The sequence below is a fragment of the Malania oleifera genome, chromosome 2, assembly GCF_029873635.1.
Source record: "Malania oleifera isolate guangnan ecotype guangnan chromosome 2, ASM2987363v1, whole genome shotgun sequence".
Classification (NCBI taxonomy): Eukaryota; Viridiplantae; Streptophyta; class Magnoliopsida; order Santalales; family Ximeniaceae; genus Malania; species Malania oleifera.
In genome coordinates, this window is record NC_080418.1 from 104,276,990 (window position 1) to 104,300,737 (window position 23,748).

General features: G+C 37.2%; 1 protein-coding gene across 8 annotated transcripts in view; it reads left to right on the forward strand.

The window, feature by feature from the left end:
• Nucleotides 1–23,748, forward strand: part of LOC131149144 (protein ENHANCED DOWNY MILDEW 2-like) — a 133,599-nt gene that overhangs the window by 85,854 nt on the left and 23,997 nt on the right. For all 8 annotated transcript variants that reach the window (XM_058099286.1, XM_058099293.1, XM_058099288.1 and 5 more), the window contains one exon: nucleotides 23,372–23,464. In XM_058099286.1, the coding sequence (XP_057955269.1) occupies nucleotides 23,372–23,464 (93 nt within the window). The remainder of the gene's footprint in view (nucleotides 1–23,371; nucleotides 23,465–23,748) is intronic.

The window sequence follows — 23,748 nt, forward strand, 5'->3', positions numbered from 1 at the left end:
CAGCTATCTTTGTGGTTAATCCGTAGGTATATTGTTTGTTACTGTGATCTAGGAAATATAATTCTTACTTTGCACATCAACAATTACTTGTTGGTAGGTAGAGATATTTTTGACATTCGATGAAAGTTTGGCATTCAGCGGATTGGATAGATGAATATTTGACCCCTCAAGATAGTGTTCCATGAGATGTAAATCCTTATTCCAGTATTGGTAATTATGGTCATTGACTATGATTCAGTAATGTGCTCATTTTTGTGTTGAATTTGTTTCTCTGAGCCTATCTTTCGTGAAACTGTAACACTTGGCCTATTTGGGTGAAGAGATGTAAAGTCTTTCTATTGTTTGAATGTCTTTGACATTTAATATCTTGGGTATTTTTTTGATTCATAAAAAGACTTGCTGGCATGGGAAAGAGCTGTATACAGCATCCACCAGGGAATTTTGTCATTAAAGCTATTTTAGTTTGGAAGCTTCCAAAGAGCAGTACAAGCCATCTCATGAATTATGGGCGAGGAGCTAGCTGCAACTGCTTTCAGGATGTTCTTGTTAGTAGTTGGTGGATCATAATCAAAAGCCTAGAAGGATTTATCTTGCAAGCCCTTATATAGTTCATGACATCATGCACTGTTTAGGCATTAGTCTTCAGTGACAGTAAAGGCAGTTGCTATATCTTCTTTTTCTTCATTGTTGTTGTTGTCGCTAAAATCCACTGGACCAATTCACAATTGTGTATCTCGATCACCTGCAGAAAAATGAAAGAAGCTTGAAGGACCCAGGTTGTACTCCAGGAAATCGCTTAGATGCTAAAGTCAGGGATGGAAGAGATAACAAAGGAAGGGCAACGGGAAGAATCAGTTCAGTGGGTCTTACCTCCCTCAGGGACATTCTTCTATAGTTGAGATACCCCATGTTTAATGCCCCGTGCCTTTAAGGCTGGAGGAGGTTATGGGTGTTTAATTTCAAGGATTATACCTCTTCACTTCCCTCCGAAATTAGTGGTTACACCTCTTCATTCCCTCCATAATTATCATTTAGGATACATCTTTATGCAAAAGTAACCTCTGATCTTCCTTGACCAAGTCTTTATACACACATTATTTTATCCCCATTAGAGGCCCCCGCTCCTAAGCTTTAGAGGTCCCTTTAATGCTTAGGAGTATTTTACACCAGAGAATTAAATTTCTTGGCCTCTCTACCGAGCTTACCTTGTCCCTCCAATCGAGCCAAGCAAAATCGAGGTGAACTCGCCTCTCCAACCAAGTCGGGCAATCCTTGGCTTTTTAAGCCGAGCTGAGGGTCACAGACTTCTCAAGTGAGCCAAGCAAACCTCAACCTTTCTAATTGAGATAAACAGACCTTGGTTGTTCAATTCGTGTAGGAGGTTGATAATCAATTCCAAGCAAAGCTCAGTTGTTTATTCTGAGCGGGGCTCATTTGTGTATTCTGTGTAGAGCTCAGCTATCAATATCGAGCCAAGCTCAGCTCTCAAATCTAAGTAGAGTTTGATTGTTCATTTTGAGCAAAGCTTAATTGTCATTTTTGAGCAGAGCTCAGGTGTCAATTTTGAATAGAGTTCAATTGTTTCTTGAACATCCTTTGAATGTTTTTGTATATGTGAATGCTCCTTTGATCATTCTTCAAATATGCATTCATTTCTCAAACAAATCTGCATTTCCCTATAGCACAATCTCATTGATCTATTTTTTTTTTGTAGGTTCCATAAGGTCTTTTCTGTTCTCATCACACCCTTTTCATTTTGATATCATGGATCCTGTACACTTGCATACCTCCTTCCTTGTTGGTGCAGTGGATGAGGCATGCTCCCTAAGTTGGGAGGACTTGGTCCACTTACACACTACATATTGCATCCCCCCCTTAATCAACCTATGCAGTATTCCACCCTAGCCTCAAGAGGGTGAAACATGCCTTTCAGTTCTCAGTTTCCCTTTCACCCCTTCTTCTAGGACACCCTGGTTCTACAACCTGTCCTAGTCTAGCTTGCCCAAATTTCCTTGGCTAATCCTTAATGCTTTGCTTGACTCGTTTTATAACATGGCCACCAATCATCCCACAAAATCTTCAGAGCTTGCTTTAAATGAGGAAGCACCCTTGTGATGGTGATGTGTGGTACTTCACTTGCAGTCTTGGACGCAAGTTCTTCTCAAGTCTTCCTCTATCCATGGATGGAAAAGCAGGTTCTTCTTTACTTCTAAAGAGACAAGTCTCTTAAGGACCCTTACCTTGCTCCACTCCTCTCCAAGGTGATTGTGTGGTGCTTTTTTTAATACTCTATTTATAACTCTACCCATCTAATTCTCCTCTCCCTATAGCCCAACAGACGCACCTGCTCCCTTCTCTCATTTCTGCGTAAACTGCAGTAGCTACTCAACAGCAGCTTGGCTGCCCATCAAGGAGTGGTCCCTTACCAAATACCAAGAGTTCATCAAGGAATCCACCCTTTCTTGTGGGCTCAGTCCCATAAGTGAAGGTCTTCTAGATTTCTTGCTTCCATAAAGACTCCTATTAACTACCATTCTATCATGCAGGTATGTTGGAACCAAGGTCTTAAATTTTGATTTTGACTAAAATTTCAAAGTTAAAAATTACTGAAATTTTGATGGAAAATTCAATTTCCATGTCAATTTTGATTTCCATTTGAAAAAAAATGGAAATTAAAAGTAAAATGTGGAATTCTTCTATGAAATTTTAGAAATGATCAATAGACATAATAACGTAAATTTTTAGGACTAATATATACTATAAATTAAAGATGCAGTGTATAAGGTGCAATAGTTGTAATATAATGTGCGTATCAAACATATTCATAATATAATATATGTATTAAACATATTTCGAATAAATGAAATTCATAAATCAATTAAATATTATTTATTATACAAATAAAGATAATTTAGACATGAATGGTTAGATTAAATGTTGTTGCTAATATCTAAGTTTAATTTTTCATATTTCAAAAGCCCTTGTCATGGAAAGCGGAAATTTTTTACAGAAATTTTGGCAAATTTGTGGAAATTTAAGACCATGGTTGGAACCTAGGATGGACTATATTGCCTCTCCCTAAAAAAGTAGAGGAAAAGAGCACTTTCCTAGAAAAGGAGAAAATCTTTGCTTCCTCGGACTATAAATCCATAGCCAGAATTGTGCTTTTGAGGTTTAGTACATCACACCTGGTTTATGCATAAGGATCAACACTCCACGATTCCACTATTTTTTTGTACGTGTTGCAGCGCTGCCTTCTCCAAGTAGATAAATGAGTTTGATGTGATGATACTTCAGACCTTGAGGACTTTTGAGCCAATACATCTCTCTTTCTATTTTTTAAATACTTACTTACTTTCCGTCCTTTTTTTTTTGGATTGTATTGAACATAGTGTATAGTTTTTTAATCCCACATCGGAATGTTAGGATAACCTCACTCTCTTGTATAGCTATATATACATCTCAAAGTTGTAAGCTAAGTACACCAAGTAAAATTCACTTCCTTTTGTATAGTTCTCTCTCTTTTACTTTCTTCTTGGTATCAGAGGAAGGTTGGGTTCCTTGTTTAAGGTCCAAGTTCTCAATTAAGTTGTATGCTCTGCACTCGCCACGTATGTGGAGCTTGTGCATCAAAAAGCTTTATTGGTAGTAGGTTGAGTCCTATGCTCTATACTTCCCACTTTTAGTGGATCTTGTACATCAGAAAACTCAGTCTACTATTTTCCCGGTACCTTACAACGGCTTTTCTGGTGATTTTGGCAACTTTTCGGTGACTCTGGCAACTACGGCTACCTTTTTCCGACGACTTTCCCGCGCGACTCCGGCAACTTCGTCTACCTTTTCTGATGATTTTCCCGGCGACTCCGGCGGCTTTTCAAGCGATCCAGGCTTTTTGGGTTTATCTATGACTGATTTCTTCGGCTATCTCCAGTCTTAGTGGGAGGAGCTTGCCCAGTATGAGCCTCTTTCTGAGTTTCCTACCGAGGCAGCAACTAATTGAGGCAAAGTGCCAGGATCGTCGGCATACCTATCAGTTTCTGATGTGTTTAAAACCTGAGTTCGAATCCCTTTGGACTTAGATTTTGAACACGTCTCCGGTGCCCTCTTTGTACGAGGCATTTGCAATGATTGATGGTGATGATCGGCGATGACATCTTTTCCTTGGATTTGCTTCATCTAGCGTGCCTGAGCAGGTTGCCCTTGTATTCCCTACTGGTGCTAGGTCTGTTGACCGCAAGACTCGATTTTGCCAACACTGCCAATAGAATAGTCATACCATTAAGCGTTGCTTCATTCTCCACCCTGAGCTGCAGGAGCATTACTCCAAACAGGCCCCTCATGGTCGTTGCCGTGGCAAAGGTCGAGGACCTTCTAACATTGGAGTTGTTGTAGAATCTCTTCCTGCACCTCCGGCTTCTCTTACTCCTGCACCTGTTGCTGCTTCAGATTTCTCTCAGCTCCAGGCTCAGCTTACTCAGCTTCAGTCTCAGATTAGGCTCCTTGCTTTTGTTGCACTGACTGCATCCTCCTCTACAGCCACCTTTGCTGCAGGTAACCCTACAACCCTTTTAAGTATGTCTAGCATGCCCGGTGGCACACCCGTTTGGATATTGGACTCAGGGGCGAACAACCCTTTGACTGGTGAGGCATCTCTGATTACATCCTTGTCCTTTCGTTGGTTCGTACTGTCCGCATGCCGATGATACCTCTCGTTCCATTCATACCCAAGGCACTGCCTGTTTATCCTTAACTTTATTTTTATTCCTTGTTTATTATGTTCCACAATTTTCCTATAACTTCTAATCTGTTAGCCGTATTGCCAAGCAATATAACTGTGCTGTGGTTTTCTTGCCCAACTTTTGTTACTTGCAGGATCTGAGTTCGAGGATGATTTTTGGCAGGGGCTTTGAAAGGGATAGGCTCTACTACTTTGGCGATCCGCCTTCCTGTCCTGCATCCTCTTTTGGCTTTTAGGTATCTGTTTTGCCTTATGATGTTTCCGTTGTTTTCTCTTTAAAAACCTTGGATTTGTGGCATGCTCGTTTGGGACATGCAAATTTTAAATATTTGTGTTGGTTGTTTCCATAATTTAATAAAGCTTGCAAGAATTTTAATTTTCAGTGTGCTACTTGCGAATTATGTAAGCATGTTCCTTCATCTTATCTGTCTCGTATGCACCGTTCTCTTGCAACTTTTGATATTGTTCATAGTGATTTCTGGGGTCCCTCCCCTGTCTCCTCACTCACTCAGCATCGATATTATGTCACCTTTATTGACGATTACTCCCATTGTACCTGTGTTTACCTCATGAAAAATAAATCCGAAATTTGCACTCATTTTACGGCTTTCTTGCGAATGGTTAAGACTCAATACAATACCGTGGTTTGTATCTTGAGGTCTGATAATCACTGTGAGTACCTCATTAATGAGTTTCGTGCTGAGTTGTGTCAACACGGTATTCTCCAATAGCTGACTTGTGCCTACACTCTTGAACAGAATGGTGTGGGTGAACGCAAAAATCACCACATCGTGTCTATTGTTCGTTATCTTCTTCGGGGAATGCAAGTCCCCAAGTCTTATTGGCTTCATGTCATTCTTACTGCAGCCTATCTTCTCAACTGTACCCTGAGTCATGCATTGCGGAATTCTGCTCCACTTAATCTTCTGCATCCTGACAGGTCCCTTTTCTCCCTTCCTCCTAGAGTGTTTGGATGCGCTTGCTTTGTTCATGATCGGAGTCCTTCTCAGACCAAGCTTGATGATAAGGCCATCCAGTGCATTTTTCTAGGGTTTTCCTCTATGTCTAAGGGATATCGCTGTTAGGATCATGTTGGTCGACACACTTATCACTCTCTTGATGTCACGTTCCACTTCCTCGACTTAAGCCTATCTTTCTCCCATCTATTTTCTCAAACATGTATAAGGATGTTTGATTTTTTATTCAAGATTGTGGCCTTAGGGATGTTGCCCTTGCTAATTTTCATTCATTTGGGTGGTTTGAGGAGAGTCACATGTTTCCTCTCCTCGATTGAGTTTTGTTTACTAGTGGCTGTGATGACATGTTACATGTCAAGAGGTTTTAGTTAAAGCTATTTTTGAGCATTGTTTGGTGCTTTTAGGTTTGAACCTCGTTCTGTGTGCTACTAGTTTATTCATGTTTGAGAATATACGCTTAGCACTCCTTTCTTTTCGGGAGTGTGTCAAGACTTGGTGGGGTAGTGGTGAATTTTAGGGTTGGGTAGGTTTTAAATAATGAAAAAAAATTGTAGCTTGTAAAAAACTAAGTGAAATGATGGAGCGAAGTGATTTTTAGCAACATAAAGAGAGAAAAATGAAACTTTCTAATATTGATGGGAGAGAAGGATAGGGCTAGAAGAGTTCATCTTAGTGATGATTTGAAGGCGCTTCTTTTGACGGAGGATATTATTGAATGAAGTTGAGGATAATATGGCCATATGGGTGAAGGGGAGGGACTGTAATTCTAGATTGTTTAATAGGGTGGCTGAGTTTGATTTAAGTTCTTTTGCAAAGTATCACAATCAAATCGACGATGTGATAACAAACCTTAGAGGAATTTGTTTACCAAGGACTTTGAGAGTAGATGGATGATAAAGGGAGCTGATTGGAGTCCTCTTGAAGTGGACAAGGATTTTTGATTATAGAGACCTTTTGATAATAAAGCTGATAACGGGGTTGTGTTTGAGATGGATGGGGATTGTTGGTCTCACTAGGCACACAAGACTTTGGGCCGGGGGGGGGGGGGGTTGAATTAGGTGTTTCAAAAATTAGTTGATTAGATAAATTTGACACAATTTATAGTAGACACACATGTATTATGCAAAAGAAACTATGGCAAATATGTACACAACTAAACCATGTAAGATCATTCACACACACCCACACTATCACCTCGCACAATATATCGCAAATAAATCAAGGTAAGAGTGACACTAGATGTATATTGGGTTGGTCTTCTGACCTACACCCACTTTGCAAGTCTACTAACTCAAGCTTCCCACTATATTGGTGGCGTTTTTACGTTAGAGAGTCACTCTCATAGGACAACTGTCCCTCGAGCCAACTTGGTCACCCTCTTGACACACACCATCAAGAATTTGTGCCACCACACCTCGAACCTTAGTCGACTTTGGAGATACACGCCCTATGCTCAATAGAGAAATATCTAAGTCTCAATTCATTACTTGAATTCCTCATTTCTACAAATGGAGTTACGATTATCATAGTCTCCCACAAGATATTACAAAAGGGCACATTATGGATTCAAAAATACAATTAGAGTTATAATCTATCTAGAAGTATGTATTTTCGATCAAGCTTCTCCTTTGATCATCTATTATAGATCCCTTTTGCAAGGTCGATAAGGATTTATGGACGGACAACGACAACTAAGAAGCATTGAATGGCCTGTGATCAATTTTTTGTTTGAATGGTCTTCCGTATGATTCTGTTAGCACAAACTTGTCTTCTTAGATTTCCATTGAGATGTTAATTTGAAATTCTAATGATTTGCCAAATAAACTGTTAGCCAAGAATTTTCTCAAAGCTTGAAAATAATCATGGTATGAACTACTTGATTCTCTTAATAATAGTGAATGCTTTTGATTCTGCCATCTTTTTGAAACCACATCTATCAATGCATGGGTATAATGTATATGCCTCTATTGTACCCACCACAACATCTATTGGTGCATCTGTATGTGTACTTGCCATACATCTATGTATGCAACTACTGCAATTGTTAATCCTTATGTGTGTATATATAGTTAACCATTTATTCTTCACACAACAAAACAATGTTTTGTCACTTATAAAAAATACTATTTCCAACATTCTCCCCCTTATTGATGATGACAAAGCTTTTGAATTTATGCATTTTCAATATATGTTATGATGGACCGCAAGCTCCCACCTAATTTTTGCCATTATGCTCAATGTATATAAGGAGCTCCCCCTTACTTTGTGCATACAAAACCTTGTTTGTCATGTATTAACATTTGTCATCTTAGTATAATATCATATATATTATTCATAGCACCAATCATTTAGTATGTATGTTCCTAATAGTAGGGGATATATTAGCATTCCATCAATTGAAAAGTAAATAGGGAGTCCAATCTTATTGCATAATCATAGAAAGTTTTTGCATACCATCATTATCTGTTGCTATTAATCCAAGTCAAGTTTTGGTAGATAGAGGTGGCGGTTTTAACAAACATCAAAATTTGCTCTGAGAGCTCAGTATTTCTTGAAAATTTTGCTTCTAACTGACCAGCTCGCTTAGTTAGTGAAACCAACTTTTTGTCCATCATATATTGCTTGCATTGGTTTTTCTTGATGTGAGCATATCTGTGTGGTTGGATGGCTAGTGTAGGTTTGGTAGAAATGAATGGAGTAGGTTTAGAGGGTAGAGAATGAGTTTTTGTCTTGTCCTTCTTCCTAACCCAACCAGATTTAGTCTTCTTGAACCTCATGGCTACAAGATTATGTTCATTGTATATGTTAATGGTTATTTTAATCTTTTAATATTATTAGTGTGTTAGTGTTAATTAGTGAGAGTTAGTAAGGGTATTATGGTCATTAGAATATATTTAATATGTATTAAATAGAGGGAGGGACCTGTCATAGTTGTAGGTCATTCATTTAATAAAAAAAATCTCAAACTGGTATCACAGCAAGATCCAACCTAAACCCTATAACCAAAGCAAACTCAGCTGCTGTCGGAAAACACTCTGTTGTTGTTGCCCTTCTCAAAAGCACTACAACCCTTCAATATTTCACATAACCAACCATATAACCATAAACAAAACCCTTTGAACTATAGCTCTCCAAAATTCCGCCGTTAGAACCCTCTCTACGCGCCCCCACATGTTGGACAACTATTGGAACTCATTTTTTTTTATTTTTTTCTCTAGGGTGCTCTGATTCCTTCCATATACCATATTATCAAGCTATTGGGCATGTTTTTTGCTCAAAGATCCAATTTTTTCAACCATGCGCTCGTGGTAATCCGTTAGTTGTTGTTTGTGTTATTAAAGGCCATTTGTGGGTCTCTTAGAGCATTGGTAGTGTTCATAAGTTGATTTGTGAGGCTGTGGCAGTGTTATATCAGTTTGTTGGTGGTTCACCTTGTATGTGGTTTTTTTGGTAGTTCACCTTGTTCATCATTGCCTCGGTTAGTTTGATTATTCTTGTTGTTTGATAGTTGTCTGGTTTGTGAGTGTTGGGATGGAGTCAAAATCCCAAAAACATGTTTCCTTCATCGTTGCCACAGATAACAACTAAAAAGTTGGGTGGATAGAATTATGTTTAGTGGTCTAAAGTTTTTAAGGTTTATTTAGGAGGATTAGGAAAATCTAACCACTTGTTCCAATCTGGTCCTTCTGATGAGAAGAGAAAAGAAGTGTGGACTAAGGAAGATGCCTTCATATCTTTCCTCTTGTGGAACTTGTTGGAAGCCTTGATTGCATGGATGTGCATGCATCTAGATACATGCAAGGATTATGTCGAGCTTCTATACTCTAGTAACACTACACCTATGTATGATTTATCGTAGGAGTACTTTCTATTACCACAGGGAGATAGGGACGTTGCGGAGTATTTTGGAGAGATGAAGCATACTCATAAGGAGCTTAATATCATGCAAACTATAACCGCCAATGTTTGTGAGATGTAGAAGCAAAGGGAGCAAATGATGCTTCTTTGGGTTCTAGTAGGTTTGAAACCTGAGAGGTAGTTTGGTCCCAGATACTTAGTAGTGTTGAGTTGCCATCATTTGAAGATGTTTATTCTCGCACCCTTTGCGCTTTCTTCAGCACGCATTCTCCTGCTCTTGCATTTAGCTCTGAGAGGACAGCATTTGCCACACATGGTTATTCTAGTTTTCAACCAAGTAGGTTTAGAAGTTATCGAGGTGGTTAAAGTGATCGTGGGGGTAGAGTTGGACGTGGTAGAGGCACTCCTTATAGGTGTGTTTCATTATGGATGAGGAGGTCATACTATTGAGTAGTGTTGGGATCTTTGCAGTAAAACTTCTTGTGTTGCCAATGCAGCCACCATAGACGCCACTACACCTTCGAGGCCAAATGGGGAGCAGCGTACTATATCTATGTTAGAGGAGATGTATTCCAAATTCCAATAGTATGAAGCATCCCAACAAGCTTCTCTTCCCATTGCATCCCTTGTCCAAATGTGTAAACCTACAACTTGTTTTCCATCTAGTACTTCTCATCCTAGTCCTTTGGTTATAGATTCTGCAGCCACTGATCATATCACAGGTATGGCTAATTTCTCTTTACTCTCCAATACCTTAAAAAAACTTACGTAGTTTTATTCTTGCTAACAAATCCACCAATGATGGTAAGGGAATTGGGACAGTAAATACTACTTCCTCTATTTCTCATCCTATGGTTTTGTAGATTCCCAAGTTTCCTTTCAATCTTATATCCTAGCAAGATTACCAAATTCATGAATTGTTCAACAACATTCTTCCTTGATTCTATGATCATTTAAGATATGAAGATGAGGAATACAAGTGGCAACATACTTGAAGCTGGTGGATTTTATCACTTTAAGCTGTTATCTCCTTCTATTGCCTGCATTGTTGCTGCTACACCTCTCCAAGTCCATTGCCACCTTGGTCGTATTTCATTAGAAAAGTTGAAACCACTAGTTCTTGATTCGAGTCTAGTGTCTAGTTTTGATTGTTAGTCTTGTCAATTTGGAAAGCATCATCATGTCCCTTCTGCTTCCTGAGTCAATAAACTGGCAGCAAGCCCTTTTTTGTTAGTCCATTCAAATGTTTGGGGTCCTAGTCAAGTTGTGAGCAAGTTGAGTTTTTGATACTTTCTAGCCTTTATAGATGATTATTCAAGGATAACCAAGATCCTCCTAGGTGATTTCATATATAATTTGGTTTTCAGTTAGAATAATTCAGAATTCGGAGTGATAAATCTAATGATTATTTCAATACTCAATTCACTACGAATATGAATTAGCTTGACATTTTTCATTATCCTGTGTCCACACTCCTCGACAGAATGAGTTTGCAATAGAATGAGGTTGCAAAGAGGAGTTATCCTTGAAGTCACTCACACCTTAATTTATCAAATGCATGTCCCTAAAGTGCTTTAGAGTGATGCCTATTGCTTGCTATTTTATCAATAGGATGTTGTCCTTTGGTCCTTGCGCTATAAAATGTGTCTTTCTGGGCTACTCATGCACTCAAAAGGGATGTCGTTGTTTTTGTCCTTTTTGTGTCTTAGCTGTTGTTACCTTCTTTGAGTCTACACCATAGTACTATCAATCAAGAAGTTCTTATGATCTCAATGAGTCTCTTCCTCTTCCTAATCTTCCAAATTCTAGATTGTTGCCCTTACCTAGTCATCCACCTATGTCTCCATGTAGTTTGAGTCCTTCTCATTGTCTGGATCATCCTAATTTGTTGGTGCATTCAGGACGGTGGCTCCAAGGAAGAGAGTCCCTTTTAGCTTCTACTGCCATGACTTTGGTTTTCTCATTTGATGATCATATTTCCTACGATGTTGACCCTTTCGTTGCTGTTTTGAAAGGTAAACAAACATGTACACAACACCACATCTCCACCTTTGTTTGCTATAACGTCTTGTCACCTCCTATTATTGTTTTGTTACTACTTTGATGAATAAATGGAAATATTACCTTGCCAATTTCTGGCAATGTCGTTTTTATTTATCATCTGTTGTCGTTCCTAAATCTACTTTGCTTGCTTTGGATGGAGGAGTGCAATGGTTGAAAATATGAGTTCATTATAGGACAATGATACTTGGGAATTGCTGTTTCTTACTTACGACAAATTTGTGGTTGGTTGTCATTCGGTATATACTGTGAAAGCCAACCTTAATGATTCTGTGGCTCATCTAAAGGCACATATTGTTGCTAAGGGATATACTAAGGTGTATAGTTTGGATTATTCAGATATATTTTCCTTGCTTGCCTAACTTACCTCAGAACATATGTTCATCTTCTTAGGCACCACTTGTCATTGGCCTTTGCATTAGTTAGATGTGAAGAATGCCTTTTTGCATGGTGATCTTGAGGAGGAGGTCAATATGGAGCTACTACTTGGGTTTATTGCTCAGGAGGAGTCAGGTTTAGTGTGTCGGATCAATAAGTCTCATATGGTTTAGAATAATCTTCTATAGCATGGTTTGGTTGATTCACTATTGTATTACTTGAATTTGGCCTTTGACATTGTGTGGTGGATCACTCTGTGTTTTATCGTTATACCTCATTGGGTAGGATTCTTCTTATTGTTTATGTGGACAATATTGTCATTACATGTGAAGATCAAGGTATTCAAAGCCTAAAACATTTTCTATTGACTGAATTTTAGACCAAAGATTTGGGTCCATTGAAATACTTCTTGGGTGTAGAAGTATCCAGATCACATATGGGAACTGTGTTGTCATATAGGAAGTATGTTCTTGATCTTTTGGATAAGACTTGGCTGTTGGGATCCAAACCATTAATACACCCGTGGATCCTAACAAGAAGTTTGTGCTGGAAATGGGTGATTTGTTGCCTAATCGAGAACAATATCGAAGTCTTGTTGGAAAGTTTAATTATCTCACAATCAATTGGCCAAATATATGTTTAGCAACAAGTGTTGTGAGTCAATTTCTGAATACTCCGAGAATTAGTCATTGGGATGTCGTAATTTGCATTTTGAGGTATCTCAAGGGTCACTTGGTAGTGGTGTCTTTTATTAGGATCAGGGTTACACTTATATTTAGGGATATACTGATGCAAATTTGGCCAAATTTTCTTTACACATAAGATCCACAATTAGGTACTATATCTTTATTGGTGGTAACTTGGTTTCCTGGAAAAGTAAGAAATGAGCTGTAGAGGCTAGGTCAAGTGTGCAAGCTTGTTTGGTTGAAAAATATGTTGGAAGGATTGGTTTTCCACATTATTAGTCTTTGGGGTTGATGTGTGATAATCAAGTTGCTCTTCATATTCCCTTAAACCAATCTTCCATGAGCGAACAAAACACATTGAGATTGATGGTCACTTTGTTCGGGAAAAACTTGTCCAGAAGCTCATTGCCAACACTTATGTGGAATGTGATATGCAACTTTCTAATTTGTTACCAAAGCTTTGAGGGGTGCTTCTATTAAATTTATTTGAGCGTATAATATCTATGCTCTAGCTTGAGGGGGAGTGTTAATGGTTATGTTAGCATTTTGTATTGTTGGTGTGTTAATGTTATGTTAATAAGTGAGAGTTAAGAAGGGTATTTTGGTCATTAGGATGTAGTTGACATTTATTATAAACAGAGGAAGAGACCTATCACTGCATTAGGTGTTCTATTTTACTCCAAATTTCAACTTATAAAATTATATCTAGTAACACGTTTCCTCTTTAGTATTATGTTGTTATGCAATTCTATATGTTTTGGAAACCATAGTCCAAGATTAACAATTCTTTCCTTTGAGATTGCTTACTAAAGAGTTGATGCTCATTAGTTCCATTCCTTTTGAGAAATCTTTGTCAAGCTTAGACCCAAAAAAAAATAAAAAATCAAATCAAATCAAATTAAACAATGAAAAGCTCATTCAAGCTTTGAGATCAATCATCTAAGCTCATTCTATAACTTCTTTTGAAGGGATTTTCTTAAAGGTAGGATAAAGTTCTTTTGTTACCTCTGAGAAAGTTCTTTTGTTTGCTCTGTGGAACAAATATATTTGAGTTAGTGGATGTTCCTCCATTTGCTGATTGTGTTTGTCCATGTACCTGCTTGTAGATCTACCCATATGTTTGTGCTTTCATGTGTTGTTTCTTTTGCTGATACCCTTGAATTTATTTCTGCCCTACTCATCAAAATCCGAAACAAATTTTTTCAAGAATTTCCTTTACCTCATATTTAACTTAACACCCTGTTTCATAATGATTTAAACATTCTAAAAACACAGAAGTACCTAACATATAGGCTACCTTATGGATATAACTTCACGAAGCAATTTTGTCCGGGGCTAGAAAAAACTAGCATCTTTATCCTAGGCACACTAAAGAGGTATGAATTATTTTTTTCCTTATCTTCATCTTGAATCCCTTAAACACTTAGAACATGTGAAGTCCACGATTAACTCTTTAACTATGATCAAGCATTATTCTTATCTTCACAAACTCCTTTTACATGTGCTCTAACAAATCTGGAGACTAGGTTGTTAGATTTAATGATATATTTTAAGTCAATATCTCTTAAGGATATATTATCAAGTGATTAAATTCTTAGGATTCAATTGACTGAACTTCCTCCATTAGACTTGTATGCGTAATTTCAATGCAAATATTTATACTTACTGTGTTTTTGCCAAATTTTCTGGCAGATTTGTATTGTTGTGAGCTCCGTCCAGGCAATCTTGGATTTCTTTTGTTTCATCCTCATGATTCAGAACTTGTGGTTGGCTCGTCCAATAGACGAAGTATGGTTAGTGGACTATCTTCTAGTAAGAACTTCGCTTTCCATGGATGCCTTTGATCTACTTTAAGGTACTAGAGCGTTGCTTTGATACCAAATATTGGTCCTAGTAGGCAGCCAAGAATAAAAAAAAAAGGGGGGGCGGGGGGGGCGGGGTGAATTAGATATTTCAAAAATTAGTTGATTAGATAAATTTGACACAATTTATGGCAAACACACATGTATTATCCGCAAGCAACAATCACAAATATGGACACGACTAAACCATGTAAGATCGTTCACACACACCCACACTATCATCTCGCACAGTATAGCACAAAGAAACCAAGGTAAGAGTGACAGTTAGATGTATAGTGCTTTAGTCTTCTGACCTACGTCAATTCTACAAGTCTACTACTTTGAGATTTCCACTATATCATCAATGTTTTTACACAAGAGTTGCTCTCATAGGACAATTGTCCATTGAGCCAACTTGCTCACCCTCTTGACACACCGTTAAGAATTTATGCCACCACATGCTAGACCTCTGTCCACTTCGAAGATACACTCCTTGTACTCAGTAGAGAAATCTCGAGCTGTCATCTCATTACATGAATTCCTCATTTCTACAAATGAAGCTGCGATTATCAGAGTCTCCCACAAGATATTACGAAGAGCACATTATGGATTCAAAAATAAGCTTTAGAGTTATGATCTACCCAAGTGTATGTATTTTTGATCAAGCTTCTCCTTTGATCAGACCCTTCTATTTAGAGACCCTTTTTACAAGTGCGGCTGCACGATAGGATTTATGGGCGCACAACGGCTACTGAGAAGCATTAAATTGCCAATGTTCAATTTTCTGTTTGAATAGTTTTCCATATGATTTTGTTAGCACAAACTTGTCTTCTCAGATTTCCAATGATATGTTAATTTGTTTGGGCGATTTCAAATTCTTGATTTGACCTCTTAACTCACTTAGTTTGAGGTGTCTAACTTTCAGTTTGTTCATGATACTATATTTTTTCTCAAATATAACATTGAGAAATTATGTAAGGGTCTAAATTTACCAAAAAATTTTGAGAGAAAATATCAAGATTGAAGATTAACTTGTGTTAAAGCAATATGGATGACATCAATGTAGAACTATGATGTTTTGGAGGTGTTAAAAGGCTTTAGCTGGTTGTGTTTCTTTTGTGTGGTATTTTTCTTACTATGATCAGTAATCATAATTTTGTTGTCCTCTGGGATTTGGTGGTTAAGAGTGCGGGGAGAAGATTTGAGGGGTGGAAGAGGGCTTACTTGTTCTTGGAGTTTTGTATCTCTTATTTGTGCTTCTATTGCTAATATTCCTCTTTAGTTTTATTGCTTTTAGAGTTCCTATGAGTGCTATTGTGGGTTTAGAAAGCCTTACAAAGATTTTTTTTTTTGTTGTTGTTTGATTTGCATTATGATGAGAGGGATCATCATGTTAGTTGGGATGCAGTTAGGAAACCGAGTCTGAAGTGGGATTGGGGCTTGGTGATGGTACCTATTGTAAAGTTAGAGTTAGAGGAGAGAAGAAGAAAACAAGGGAAGAAGAGAAGAAGAAAATAAGAGAGCAAGAGAAAGAAGGAAGCGATAGTTTCCTAGAGCCTTACATTAACTCCAAGTTAACCCTTTTATATATTATTTTTTTTAAAAGGAAAAATTTAATGTTGTACAGTTAGAGATGGAAGAGAGAAGAAGAGCAGAAAGGGAGAGAAGAGGTGGTGAAGAGAAAAAAGAGGGAAGCTGAGAGCAGTTTCCTGGAGTCTATGTATAGCTCTAGGTTTTCGCCTTATAGATTATTATTAATAATAAAGTCTTAAGGGCAAAAATAGCCCCATTTACACAACCTAATTTCTAAAATTACAGATTTTATTCTAACACTCCCCCTCAAGTTGGAGGTGTGTAAATATCACTTAACCCCAACTTGTAACAACCATTAGACAAGGTGGGCTTAAATAAGGGCTTCACTAAAACATGGCCTGGCTAATCCATAGGTTTTACAAAGGGAGTCCTCACGACCTTCAACACAACATCCTTCACAAAATGATAGCCAACTTCTATGTGCTCTGTCCTCTCATGAAACTAAGGACTGCTAGCAATATAAATGGCAGCTTAACTGTCAAAGAGTTATCCATTGGCTTTGTTACAAATAATCTTAACTTTGACATAAGAGACTTCAGCCATATATGCTCACTCATAGCAATATAAATGGCGCGAGATCTTGTTACTGTGGTTTGTTTCTTTCCATGCTAGGCATGGTCTTAAATTTCCACGAAATTGTCGAAATTTCTGATTTCCATCACCCTCGAAATCGAAATGGCAGTAGATTTCCGTCTTGCATAATTTCTATGGAAATCTCAACGAATCATCCGAAATTTATCGAAACCTCTAAATTTTAGAGAAATTTGTCGAAATTTTAATTACACAATGAAATTTCATCGAAATTCAAGCGAGAGATTCAAGAGTGAAGTGAAATTTCTCTTTTAATTTATTTTATTGAAAAAAAAGGTTACCACAAGTGCTTTTAAAATTATATGAAAAAATGAACTTATAGTAATATTTTATTTAACCATTCGTGTCTAAATTATCAATATTTGTATAATAAATAATATTTAAATGAATTATGAATTTTATTTGCATTAACTGAATTTGTTTAATGTACATTATCTAACAAACATGTTTGATACACATACTATTTTACAACTTTTCCACCCTATACAAAACATAGATGTATTTAATTTGTAATATATTAGTCTTAAAACCTATATTATTATATTTGTTAACCATTTCTAAAGTTTCACAAAGAATTCCATGCTTTACTACTAGTTTCCATTATTTTTTCAAATCGAAATCGAAATTGACATCGAAATCGAAATTTTTGGCGAAATTTTTGTTCTTTTGGAGCTTCGAAATTTGAGTCGAAATCGAAATTTAAGACCTTGATGCCAGGTAACAAGATTACCTCCCACAAATGTACCATATCTAGTTGTAGACCTTCGATGGTCAATATATTTAGCCCAATCTACATTAGAGTATCCCGCATTCTCACAATTTCTTTTATATTTATATATCAAATCTCTGCTGGAAGAACCTTTGGGATACTATAAAATCCTATGTACAACATTCAAATATGGTTGTTTGGGATTTTCCATAAATTGACTCACAACCCCCACTGAAAAGGATATGTCACATGAGTGATAGTCATGTAGATCAACGTTTGTCTTTGAAGTCCGGTTCAGCATCCCTAGACAACTTCACGCTGGGATCCATTGGAGTGTGAATTGATTTAGCTTCCAATGAACCAGTCTGACTTGGTAAATCCAATGTATGTTTTTGTTGAGACATATTCAACCCTTTTCTACACCGTACAATCTTAATACCAAGAAAGTAACATTGAATACCTAAGTCTTTGATTTGAAAATTTTCTTGAATCCATTGTTTAACATGCGCAATCTCATTTGGGTTATTTCCAGTGATGATAATATCAACATAAACTACTAGAAGTACCACACCTATTTCCTTTTTGCAGACAAAAACCAAATGATTAGAGTAGCAGTGGATAAAGCCAAATAGGAGACTACAACACTAAATTTGTCAAACCAAGCTTGAGGAGACTACTTAAGATTATAAATGGCATTATGCAATCTACATACTTTTCCATCCTCCCACTAAGCAACATACCCGCAAGGTTGTTCCATGTATACCTCTTCCTCCATATGTCCATACGAAATAAGGTTCAATCAAAATTAGCTATGAATAAGATCAATGCACAAACAGAATTTAGTAAAGCAACATGGGAGAAGGTCTCCAAATAATCAATATTGGGGTGTACCCCTTGAGAACCAGCGGAGTCTTAAGCCGTCCAATAGAGCCATTAGGAAGATTTTTGATGGTGTAGACCCAACGATAGCTAACCATATCCTTACTCGGAGGAAGATCCACCACTAAGTCCCATGTCCATTGAGTGGTTAGCATATACATTTCTACATCCATTGCATGCTTCCACCGAGGGTTAGCAAGTGCTTCAACATGCGAGGAAGAGATGGAGTTGAGGAAGTAAACATGACAAAATAACACATAGAACTAGGACGGTAAAGAATTGAAACATAATGAACAATGGGATAAGAAACTAAGGACTCGTTACATTTCAAGTACCTTTCCAATGAGCAAAGGAAAATCAAGGTCACACTTGATGGATCTACATAATCAAAAGTCGAAACAGTGTTGGGCAGAGAAGGTGCTTTCATGGTGGTAGTGATGTCTGTGCTTGGTTTACGTTGTTTATAGACCCTTAATTATTCATTTGAATCAATAACTGATGGATTTGGAAAAGGAGCAGAAGATTCTCGAGAGGAATTAAAGTGATCAACACAAGAGGGGGGTCCATAAATTGTTGATTAAATTAACATACATTCACCCAAGGAAGGCTTGACACTAGAGAAATAAGGTGTCCTTAAAAGAAAAGGTGGCATCGAATATTGATATATTTCCTATGAGTGTGGTGGTAATAGCATCTATATCCTTTCTGAGTTCTAAAGTACCCAACAAAAGCACATTTAACATCACAAGGAGAGAACTTGTCCTGACTAATATGTGAAACATGAACAAAACATGTGCACCCCATGGCACAAGGCAAAACACATAACATGGATGTTTCTTGGTACATGATGGAGAAGGGAATTTGTCCCTATAAAACATTTGAGGGCATCCTAAGAGCATCAGTCCAAAAGGTTTTAGGAACATGCATATTAAGTAGAGACCTTGCTATGTCAAGTAAATCTCTAGCTTTTTGTTCAACTACTCTATTTTTCCTAAGGTATGTAAGCATGATGTTTGATGAATAATCCCTTTTGCAAAGCAAAAATATTGAAGCTTATTTTGAACAAGATCAAGTACACTATCAGATGAGAAAATTGAATGCCAATGCCAAATTGAGTTTGTATTTTTAAGTAGAATTAGGTAAGTACATTCAAAAGTTCAGACCTATCTTTTTTAACAAATAAAATATTAACGACCATTTAAATTCTTGACTATACATGGACCCCAAATATCGGAATAAGAGAAAGCATTGATTTACTGTCAAGTTCGACTCTAAATGGAAAAGATGTCATAATATGCTTTTTGAATTGACACGTAGGACATTCAAAATGAGAAATGGATTTGAATATAAAAAAAAATTGTAGTTTTTAAGGATTGAAAGACCCAAACAAGCATGTATTTAATCTAGAGAAGCACCATGAGTAGAAATTGAGGAAGTTGTAAGATGAGAATCGGATCCACCATGACCACAATCAAAATACTACTGGCCATTCTTCTTAAGCCCTTTATCAATCCTCTTCTTTGTTCGGAGATTCTGATTAAAAAAAATGGGAAGGAAAGAAGGTCACTGAGTTAATTGACTAATTGAGAGCCATTTTGGTGTCTTAGATTCTAGCATATTCTTCATTCATGGATTGTATGGATTGACTAGCAAGAATGTGATTGCGAATGGGTGAAGCTCATAACTCTATCTAGACAAAAACTTGGCAGCCAAAAGCATTGCCGTTTGCCTCTTAATCATCTCAACGTTAGAGCTAACTCGTTCATAGATTTTGAATTCCTCCCAAATACTCTTCAATGTGCTATAGTACTCACTGATGGACCTACCTTCTTGGTCATTTTTGAAAAACTTCTCATATAGGTAAAAAACACGTGTTTTTTTTTTTTTTTTTTAAATCTTGTGCGAAGCTTTCACGAAGATCATCCCAAACGGCCTTGGCTGTTCTATGAAACATCACGTTTGCAGCAATTCGTGGTTTCGTGCTATTCCAAAACCACACCAGCAATATGTCATCCTCCTCCATCTTATTTTCATAATCCTTGGAGTACGGAGATGGAGAAGAATGCAACCACACCGGTATTGTGAATGAATAGCACTACTATGGAGAATCAGGGAACACACACGAGCATGGACTAGTGTTTCAAGACTTCAAGAGGTTGCTCTGACCGCATAACTGATGCTATAGTCCTATGAGGAATTAGTTTACATCGGAGTAGACGGAAAATTACAAGAAGCACCACAGGCTGTTAATAAATAAGATTGCATTGCAGAAGCTGCAAAAATTATTGCTGGCAGCAACTAGAGCGTGTGCAGTCATTGAACAGCAGTCAGAACCACGGGCAACGGTTACAAGATTGTGAGCAAGTATGAAATCATGAACATGTAGACTTTAAAAAGTTTCATCATGCCCACAACAGCCAGAACAGTGTACCAGCACTAGCAGTATGCCTGGAACAGAGCATACTTCACATCAGCAAACCACCTCTAACACAATGTCCTTTGAAGGATCCGGCACATCCAAACTGCCAAAAAATAGGCCCCTAAATGACTCCCAAACCAACCCAAAAGGGGTAGATAAGGGAAAATAATGAAATGCAGAATGTCTAAAGAAACAGCTTTGGTAAATCAGATTTAAATGAAATTAATGCTTTGATACCATGTTCTAAAGTTAGAGATAGACCAGAGAAGAAGAGAAGAAGAGAAGAAGAGAAAAATAGAAGAAAGGAAGAAAGAAAAAGGAAAAAAGGTGGAAGTTTCCTGGAGCTTTATGTACATCTCCAGGTGCCACAAGCCAAGCTTGTTCAGGATTATGCTTGCCTATGACCGCTTTGCTTGTGTGCTGTTAGATTACCACTTCACCTAAAAGCTTAAGCTATTGGGTTGTGGGCCAACAATGTCTATCAAGCTTTAACACTCCCCTGCACATGCGGCCCAACAGCAAGTGGAGAGATAAACACACAATAAATTACACCCATGATGGGTAACACAAGTAATATTGTTTAAAGATGAAACAATAATCGCGGGCAACAAGAATAGAACCTAGGATCCCCTGGTAACTAGTTCTGATACCATGTTAGATTACCACTTTACTTAAAAGCTTAATCTATTTGGTTGTGGGCCAACAATGTATATCAAGCTTTAACATGTACAAAGAATTGGTAACTATCTTGTAAATATTAGGTAGCTTTTATTTTTGATTAAGGAAATGCCTTTGTGTACAATGGAAGTATGATGCTTTGATTAGTTTGATGTTTCCTAGTGTCAGAGTTAGAATAACGTAGAAAGTTCTTTCGAAGAGGTTGAGCGTTCATCAATCATTGTAAAACTTGCTAGCTTTTGTAAACGTGTTTAGCTTACTTGCTTCTCTAGCAAAGCACATGTTTTCTACGGAGTTGTTAATAGTGAATTGCATTATTTTACAATTTACCGTGTGACTCTTCTCTACTTTTATGCTTGTTTATTGCCTCCACTTAGCTTTGTATTTGATGGTTGAGAGTTTGTTTATGATTTGAAACCAAGGTATACTTTTGGCTGACTAGTTAAGCAAGAGTGCTATCACTAGTGCCGCACGACCCTTCACAAGGTGTGAGGTGTTTGGTCTGTGACACCAAGTTTTCCCTCCTATATATAATAATAAAACAATCTTATGGACAAAAATTCCCCCATCGACACATTTGTTGAAATATTGTATTCTCTTCTAACACTAATTGTATTGCATAGTGCCTGCTGCATGTAAGTGACCTTTTAATAGATATGATGCTGATGATGATGATGTGTGCATGTGTATGACGGTGTAGCAATATTTGAGGTTTTAATCATATATTCATATAGAGTATGAAAGCGGATGGTATATTCTTATAAATCAAGTGGAAAAATGTGATACACATGCTTATTAAATTAATAGCTAGGCTAATTTTCAATGACTTTCAAACCTCTTTTAAATCCTCCCATGATGAGGATTATATAAGGGAATTTATGCTTCTATCTTGTGTGAAGCTAAATTTCTTTCAGTCCTAGGTTCACATGGTAAATCATGCAATGGGCACCTTAATGTGTCACTAATAGACATTTGTGGGTGATGTTGGTTGAAGGCATGTAAGCATGCATGTTGGTCAAATTCAATTTTGGGAGAGCAGTTAGATTGATTGACCAAGGACAATGAGAATTTAAAATTTTTAAGTACTGTTTGAAATTTGTGTATAAATTAATACGACAATGACAAAAGCAACTAATTCTTTATGCCTACCACATGGTGGCTAAATATTATGTCCGTAAAACATTATAATAGGAAACACATAAGCTCTGTTTGCTTGTGGAAAACAGTCTAATGTTCCATTTACACTTTTCTAAATAATTATAAAGTTCACCTTGTTTTTTTTGTTTTGTTTTTGTTTTGCTTTTTTTTTTTTTTTTCCAAATTAGTATAAGAAATCTTTAGTTTTTCTATAAAACTGTGTTCCATTACTAAACAAGTCCATAATTTTCTTAACTCTTTATATTTTAGCTGGTCATTGAGTTTTTCTGAAAGTATTCCTGAATCTTATTCCAACTCCACTTGGATGCTCTCTTAACTTGTAATTTAGTTGACTAGTTGCTGAATGTGAATTATAAGAGGTTTATAAAAAAAGTACTGGCTCCTTATAGATAAATGAATAAAAAGCAAAACCTTGGCTGTCACTACATCCAAATGGATCCATATCTCTTTATGAATTTGCAATATGCTTTTTGTCCTTTGTGACAGCGAACTTGTATCTGTATAAAAAGGCATCCTTGGCTCACAAGGCTTCTCATTTTGCAATGGTAGGGGGAGGGTCGTCACAGGGTATGCAGCCTTACTCTACTTTTGTGTAGAGAGGCTGTTTCTTTGGACTCGAACCTAGGACCAACTGGTCAAGAGCAAACTTACCATTGATCTAAGGCCCGCCGTCTCTTTGTATGAATAAAAATAATGTCAAAAAACTTTTGTAATGGGACTGCTCTTGTTTGTATTTCCATGAACTGAAATTTTTTTTTAAAAAAAACTTTTGTAATGGGACTTATTTCTTGTTTGTTGTTTGTAGAGGAAGCTAAAAGTTTATCTTGCTCCTTTTTTGTATGGGATGTGCTACACATCTTTTGGTCGACATTTCACGGAAGTGGAAAAGCTTAAGCAAGTAAGGCAACTGATTAATGTTTTCTCAGATATTTTTATTTGTATTTTTTTTACTAAGAGCATTTTGGGTTTTTATTTTGATGAAAAAGGAGAACCATTGCAAAAAGACTCCAAAGGGGGAGTCACCTAATTGTACTAGGCATGTACGAGGTCAAAATACTACCAACCAAATTAATTGATGAATGATGCCCTTCATGATACTTTTCCCGCCCCCCACCTGGGGGGGAGGGGGGGAAGAAGTGCTGGAAAGCCTATATACTGGAGGATTACAAGTATTAGATGTAT